Raw genomic sequence first — 8,154 nt, 5'->3', positions numbered from 1 at the left:
TCAGATATCTGCTGGGGGTTTAGACCACTGTTATGTTAAGGGAAGCGGCAGGCTGAAGTTCATCGGATTCCTAGAGGGCGTGTTGAAGCACTGCAGTCTTCGATGGGGAGATAGCTGGTTTCCGATCAAATCTCAAGGGGTCCGTTTCAGATCTTTCTAAAAATAGGACATTTAGTGTACAGGAGATGTATGTTGCCACGCGTAAGTCTTTGTTCTGTACATTCACACATGCTTGAAAATCTAGGGTTTTTACAGAAGGTGACGTTATGAAAGCTGTAGTGGGTACAGTTTTTCCTACTTAGGAACATAGTTATTCAGGAGCATAACAGTCCTACCACAGCTCTTCAAGTGCCCAGTCAAGAGCTCTTCCCGGAGGGCAGAGGGTTGCGTCAGCCTCCTTGCAGAAAGCATCCTCTGCTTTAATGCAGAAGCTCTGTTTTACATTGGGTAGGTTGACACTCTGTGCTCCATTAACAGTATTGGGTTTAATCTGTTAGGAATTTCAGAAAAGTACTTCCTATAAATCTGCTTTGGAATTAATTTCTCTGTCTTATATATTTACTGTATAAAATTATGCCGAGATTACGATGGCAAGTAAACATTCTGTGGGAAATTATTTTAGGTGATTCTTGTATATTTTTTAAAAAGGCAACTTGTCTATATATTTTAGGTACCCTAATGCATCGCCTACCCCAAAATACTGATTTGTCTTGAAATTCAGTATATGGTATTACAGCATCAGTCCTTATTGATAACCTTTAATCGTTTCTTTTTTTTTTTTTTTCTTTCTTCCTAATATATAGAGTGCTGTTCCAGACCCAATACAGACAAAATGTCCAGCAGGGGTGGAAAGAAGAAGTCAACCAAGACTTCCCGCTCCGCAAAGGCTGGGGTCATATTCCCTGTTGGAAGAATGCTACGTTACATTAAGAAAGGCCATCCGAAGTACAGAATTGGTGTTGGTGCTCCGGTGTACATGGCTGCTGTACTGGAATATCTGACTGGTAGGTTTTACTGAACAACGTGAAATAGCAGTGGTGAAAATAATAACACAAACTGAATTTGCCCAGAAAAAAAGCGAAAAAGATCCTCTGATGTATAGATGACTAAGAAAGTTGTAGCTGAAGTAAGTGCTATGCTGTTCACACATCTAAGCCAAAATCAAGGTCCCTCCACCCTTGCCTCTCAGTTTTTCTGGCTTTTGTGCACTCCAGCACTGGATTTGCTTTGACCTGTTCTTCCGCACAGGCAGTCAGGATTCCTGCTACCATCGATGCGTATGGGTCGGGCCTTCAGTGTTGCAGTCCTGCCTGCTCCGATTTTGTGCCTGATGGCTTTGTTTGGGTTCTAATTGTCCGTTAAGCATATACATTCCTTTTAAATAGAGAGCTTCTCAGTGTTTACACAGGGCTGAGATTGCTTACAGCATTGTCTAAACATTTTTGTTCAATTTACAGATTATTTTTGAGACTACATATGCTGTTTGCAATTTGTTTGGTTGAGTCTGTGTACAAATGCACACTCTGTTCATCTGCCCCGGATCAACATAGCTTATTTGCTTACATTTGTAGTCCTCTCTCTGTTCCTATCATCACATCAGAATGAGAACGCCTTAATTATCTCATCCTCACAGTACCTTCTTGGGAGGACAAAAGTATTATTTTTCCTCTGTTTAGAAAGAAGCTTCAAAGGAATAAAATGCTTTGCTCAAAGACATACACAACTAGACATGCTAGTAAAGATCTTTACATAGCAGTTCTCCTCTCAAACGAGACTTAAAACATTGCAAGTTCACCCCACAGACAACGTTACAAAAGTAGTCTTCTAATGGATAATTAACCCCAACTGTAATAGCATCCACAAATGGGCTTTTCGCAATATTGGCTTGCTTAAAATAAGGTAATTTTTTTTTAAAAAAGGGTAAGAAGAAACTACAAATATTCAGTCACATTCGCATGGCCGGATTGACTTAGAAGCATACACCTGTGGGCTAGGGATCTAGCAAAAAGCAGAACGGCTAGATGGATTAGTGTTTGGAGACAGATTCTATTAGCATGACGAAGGAAAAGCTTGAATTGGATCTCATTTCTCATAGCACTGTTTCTTTTTACTGTGCATCTGCTTATGTCAGTGTTCTGGCTGCAGCAGATACCAGTGTTTCAGGGGACAGAGGTCTTTAAGCTGTAATGAAGTGCATCTCTTCCTCGGAGACTCAGTGCATCCTTATAGCTTAAAGCTTGCACTGAGTCTCCGAGGAGGCGATGCACTTCATTCCTCCTTTGACTTAAGCACAAAGTAGCAAAGCATGTGGTTTAACTTTGGGAGTATTTAAAACCAAAGTGACCTGGCTCTTAAGATGCACAATTTTGAATACACCTCATAGTGGATATTGACACTGAAGAACAGAAATAGGCTGATTTTTTTTTCTGTAAAGTTTCTTCCTCCCTTAAAGATGAAGATTGGTAACATTAAAAATAATTAGTGGAGTGCTTTTTTTCTGTAAGGTATTCATACTACATTATTGAATTTTCTCTGCCATCGAATATACTTTTTTTTTCCCACTTGTTCGTGTTCACAGTTTTCTTTATTTGGGCCTTTTCTTTAAAAGAATGCTTTTAAACTTCATAGACGGCCTTAAAAAATTAACATTTCCTTCAGCTAGGTTCCTGCTTACAGCAATAACAACTCAAATAAAATGCTTCTTAGGGTGAAGGGTGCTTTGAATGTTGCCCTTTTCAAGAAAGAGAACAATACAGGTGAGCTTAAGGCACTGCTAATGAGCAGCACATGTTATTGGTTAACTGTTTGATTTAGTGTTTACTGAGGCAGTGATGGTTTAGGCAGCTAAGAATAGGCTGGGGAAATAAAGGTGTTTCTTTAACGGCTGTGCATCCTGGGAAACTGTCTGAGGAGATTTAACAACAAAAAAAGCCAAAAAAAAAAGTTGCACACATGCTTTCTTTAGGAAAAAGAAAAAAAGGGAGGGGGGGGAAGGAGAGCTAGGGGGAAAAGTGCCTTCTTTTTTTCTCCCTTTAAATATTTTTAAGCTTTTTTTTTCCCCCCCCTCTTCTGAAGGCTGGGTAGATAGATAGTCATAGTATCCTGCATCTCAGGGGTTTCTTTCATTCTTATATATAGATGCATCTCAAAAGCACAGATACTCTTTTCTTTCCTTACTGAGTTAGCAATAGTTTTATGACTGTTTCACTCTGGTGGTATTTTTATTTCCCTTTCTCTAAGTTTCTTACATGCTATATAGTGTAATTTTTCAGCCTTTAATGCTCAGCATGTTTTCTGAACTTCAGGTCATTCATCTTTTCAGTGTAATTCAGAAACAATCCCTTGAAACGGGATGCTTGGAAATTTTTGGGTTGTGTTCTTTTTACCTCATGGCAGTTATTACTTCACAAACCCATAGCAATCCTGACTTCTCTCCAGGAGAGTTTTTAAAGATGCTCATGTCAGCACATGAGCTGAGATTAAATCAAAGCATTTCAAAATAAAAGCAGGAACGTGACATAATAGGAAGGAGACCACGTGAAGTGGCATGCTAATAAATTGGCTAAATCAAAAAAGCAGTCTGTGCATCCAGAAAGGAGAGGAAAAAGGTAAAATATCAAAAGCAGTTGTAGGAAAGAACTTCAGAAAAGACTAAGAGGGGAAATGACAGAGACGTGACCTAATAGAAAGGAACCTTACAAGGTCTGAAAACTAGTTCATGTGTGTGCAGAATATGGCACTGACTTTAATCCTTTCAAAGATGAGGTTCTTTGCTAAAGGTGAACTCTGTAAATCTGAAATTAGCCCACAATGTGCTCAGATCTGGGATTTTGGTTTGGTTCAATTTGAGATTTGAACTTCCATAATGCTTCCAGCTGTTCAGACTTGGAGTTCTCTTCTGGGTCAATCTGTAGCTATGACTTTATCCACCTTGTACTTTGAAGGTAACTTACTGTTACCATGTACGTACAGCTACTCATCAGTAAAAATACATCTTCTATAATTTCTTGTGGTGTAGGAGCCTATTTGTAATTTAAGCCCTTTTTCAGTCTGTGCCTGACAAAGTGCTTTTTCAAACTACATGTGTATTGTTCTCGTACTTCTGTATTAGCGTGTTTATACGCGGTACGTGCACTGGTTTAGCACACAGGAATTAGTCTGGCTGCTTCAGTTGCTGTGAACTAAAAACTCTGCCTCTTTGCTGTGCTGCTTTTCAGTCTTGGCTTCTGACAACTTCTACAGGGGCTGGCTGGAGTACATCTTCCCTGTGTTGTCTGTTATAGTACCTTTAAAAATAATAATAATAAAACGACTATATTACTAGATGTACAATTTGTCTTCTGGTCTTCAGCTAATGAAGTGTTTTTCCTTATCTTACATGTCAATATACTTGACATATAAACGGGCTGCACAGCGCGTATGCTCCTGCTCTTAGTTACTCACTAAAGGTTCTTGTTATCTACAAGTAATATTACAGAACAATTCTCTCATCAGCACGCCCCGTGTATGCACTTTGGTTTCTTAAGTGTATGACCTGCTTATTCTTCCCTGATTTTTTTCTAAGGAAATCAAGTGTAATGTCCACTGTAAATAGGATGCAAGTGTGTGTTTGTGGGTGAATGTGCAGAAAGTACCTTTGAGTTTTACCAATACTGAAGCAAGCGGATATGCTTCCTTTCGTTACTCAGGAGCTACAATGCGTGGGTTTTCTTTCTTTCTTTGCAGTAGCAGTTTATGCAGTGCTGCCTGTCTTGCAGGGAATAGACAGAATATTTGATTAATTTCTGCTTATGCTGCAGGTCTGATTTAATTTTAAGCATTATCAACAGCTTTAAGCTAGCAAGAAGTTCAGTGTTAGTAATTCCTTTTGTCTTCTTTCCTTATCGTGGCACTTGTTTTACAATGGTTCGTTGCCTATTTGTCTTCCCTAACTTCAGAAAATTGCAATCCACCCTTTATTTTCTCTGCAAAGTAATGCATCCGTATCAGTTTATGTCAAAAAAAATAAAATAAAAAAAATTCTAGGTCAATCAAGAGGATGGTCATAGACTTAATTTGGGGCATTGCAGCCGCTCAGGTGAAGTTGTGTGATTTGTATTTGTCAGAACTGGCAAGAACTGGTCCAGCCATACACATAATCAGACGTGGTCCCTTCAGATGTATAGCTTGCAGAAGTTACAATATAATCCAAACTTTCTTACTAACTTTAAAAGATACTCCTTTTGCCCTTAAAACATGGAAACCTCTTGAGCATATTTAAAGGCAGCAAGAACCAGGCCTGCAAGTGATTTCTGCTCCCCCTGCCCCCCATCGTCTTCTCTACACTGTAAATAATTTTTCAATTGCTGAAATGTCATAGCAAATGAGGAGAAGGAGAAGTTTATAAAACAGCAGGAGAACAGGAATACAGAAGAAATGAGGCTTTGATTTATATTTGTTCTGTACATACTGAAGTAAGGTAGGAGAAAATGTTAAATGTCTGTTTTCTCCATTAGATTTTTTTTCTCGACTGCATTTTTATTGCCCATTGTGTACTGTTGATCATGTATTTTGTTAAAATGTAAAAAAAGCACCTTTTGAATTCCACGGTTAGAATTGCATCTGAGGCATTCTGGTGCTTACCTGAGTTTTTGTTTTCAGGCTTTGTGATGTCACCAGAATCCCTTAATGGAGGTTCACGTGCTGGAGCTCAGCTCGTTGCATTTTCATCTTGATTAATTTTCGATGTGGAAAACTTTCTTAAGCCAGCTGCTGATTGGCTGCAAAATGAAAGTCCTTCCTGAATGCAGTAAGTTTAACTGCTCACTTCAGATGCTCACTTTCCGATGTGCAAGCTGATCGACTTGAACTGCTGTTCACCTCTTGTGTTCTGCTTGCTGCTGAAAATTTTTACAGGGTCGCAGAGGAAAACAATGATTTGCCCTGTTTGTCAAAGCAGATGTACTGCTGAACTCGTGCGTGGAAGCAGAGGGGAGCTCAGAGGTCCACAGTAAAATAGCATTAAGTTAAAAGCAGATTCAAGTTCCAGGCATCCTGAGACTGCCATAAATAATGGTAGTTAGGGAGTAATGAAATTCAAGACGAGAATTAATTGACAGTATCTTTCTGATACCGTTGAAACGTGCATTCACTACCAAGATGCATTTCTTCTATTTAAACAGGCAGCTTTAGAAATGCTAATCCCTATTACAGTGTTGTGCCACAAACTGTGTCCCAAAAGGGGTTTAAAATAAATTAGAGGCTTGTAGGACCTGTGCCTTACTTGAGCAAGCAGGAAACTACCTCTTCAGATCCAGTATGGTTTTAATATGGATTAATACTGGACCTAAAATACAGCAGGGTTGTTGATGGCAATAGCCTCACAGGCAGAGACCTTTCAAAAATATCAGCGTAGCAAAGCTCCTTTGTAACGTTCCCCTTTTACGTAGGACTTGTGTCATGCTCTCAACAGAAGCGAGATTACCACAATTTAAAATTGCTGTACTTGTAAGAAGTGCCTCTTCAGATATAAAACTTTGCATTGTTACCAACTGAATGACCAGCTTTCTTTCTGAACTTACAAATGCATGAATTGGTCTGCTTCAAATGTATATAAATGAAGAGTTTTCTTTCACTGATGAGTCTTTCTTTGGCTCCAACCCTGTAAACACTTACTTATGTGCCTGTCTTATCCTGTAGTCCTGTAAAACTTCAGTGGATCTCAGAGTTACAAAAGCTAAGTCAGTACAAAAGTACTTACCTGATTGGGGTCCTAACGTATTCTCCAAGCTGCACGGATCAGGTTTGATGAAAAATAATAAAAGCCAAAGCGTTTTCTCATAGTAAAAGCCCTAACGGTGCATGTCAATATAGACACTTGTTTCAGAGGAGTAAATATGCATCAGAATTTGCATTGTGATGTGTGTCATATTGTGATGAAGTACAAAATGCTGGGCTGGTTTGTTTTTTACTTCACGGTCACTGAATTATTTTTTCCCTTGAAAATGTTAAATTTTAGTTATATTTCAATATTCTTAGATTTAGAATTTAATACTTTTTATTCTAGTAACAGCCATTACATCTATTTATTTGGCAAAGTTGCAACAGAGTGATGACTTCTATAAATTTGCCATTCAGTTTAACATTGCTATCACCCTTCCTTTTGAAGAATGGGGTTGAAGCGAAGTGTAAAACAAAAATAGGGCTGACTTTGCTATGCATTATTTTTTACCCTTAACTTTGTCTTAACTTGTATCTCTTGTTGAGAAGAACAAAAGAATCTATAAAGCTTAAGTCTTTTCTTTGGCCCTTTATTCTTGGGCCTGACAGTTGGAGCACAAATAGCTAGAAAGCCGGAAGGCATCCCACCTTTCTAGAGCGGCGTGCAGGATTGGGCAAGCAGTTTCTTTCCTCAGATTTTCTCAAATTTTAGCAGTTCTTACATCAAATATTGTAAGCGTGATTTTTTTTCTCCTTTTCTTTTTTCCATAAGGATTATTTAAGAATGCCTCAGTTCAGTGCTATGTGTCTGGTCTTCAGTCTTTTTTTTTTTTTTTCCACAGTACATTTATCCCTGAATTTCTTTTAGGGATGAAATTCCATGTGGATTCTTAGGTGCAGTCAGATGAAACGCTCCATCCTCAATATAAACTTCATTGGGGAAAAATAAATTTAGGGGTTATACAGTGAAACACAATATTTTTAAACCAAACAGGAGGTACTTTTCATCCAAATTGCAAAAACGTCTGTGATGTAGTCAGCCTTGTTATCGCAAGATGCTATGGATACCAAAAATGTATACCAAACCATTCTGAATGGTTTCAGAAAACAATCAGACACATCCATAGAAATAAAATCCATTGGGGGACTAAACACAAAGATGGCATTTCTATGCTGGGAAACCACTCAGCTGTACATGGCTGAAATCAGAGGGAATGTTCTGGAAAAACACGATTTCAGGTTTGCCTGTTCCTTTAATCCTCCTGAGCATCTGCTCTTGGGCACTGGCTGGGGACAGGATGTCAGGCTGGATGTATTTTTTGCTCTGATGAAGTTATAGCTAGTCCATATGTTCACCTACCACAGAGCACCCAAAGTAATAGATTTTTCTACATGCTTTGTCTCATGACATAGATTTTTTTTTTTTTTTTCCAAAAAAAGGGTGTTGAACATGCT

General features: G+C 38.6%; 1 protein-coding gene across 8 annotated transcripts in view; it reads left to right on the top strand.

The window, feature by feature from the left end:
* Nucleotides 1-8,154, top strand: part of LOC104128890 (core histone macro-H2A.1) — a 48,982-nt gene that overhangs the window by 7,629 nt on the left and 33,199 nt on the right. For 7 of the 8 annotated variants that reach the window (XM_009641742.2, XR_004842394.1, XR_004842393.1 and 4 more), the window contains one exon: nucleotides 804-1,004. In XM_009641742.2, the coding sequence (XP_009640037.1) occupies nucleotides 833-1,004 (172 nt within the window). In that variant the 5' untranslated portion in view covers nucleotides 804-832. Of the gene's footprint in view, nucleotides 1-803; nucleotides 1,005-5,640; nucleotides 5,789-8,154 lie in introns of those variants that run through there. The other variant, XM_035897153.1, reaches the window with a different exon arrangement.

The sequence above is a fragment of the Egretta garzetta genome, unplaced genomic scaffold (assembly GCF_000687185.1).
Source record: "Egretta garzetta isolate BGI_Z169 unplaced genomic scaffold, ASM68718v1 scaffold147, whole genome shotgun sequence".
Classification (NCBI taxonomy): domain Eukaryota; kingdom Metazoa; phylum Chordata; class Aves; order Pelecaniformes; family Ardeidae; genus Egretta; species Egretta garzetta.
Note: the sequence above shows the minus strand (reverse complement) of the source record. Positions and strands in the feature narration are given on the sequence as shown.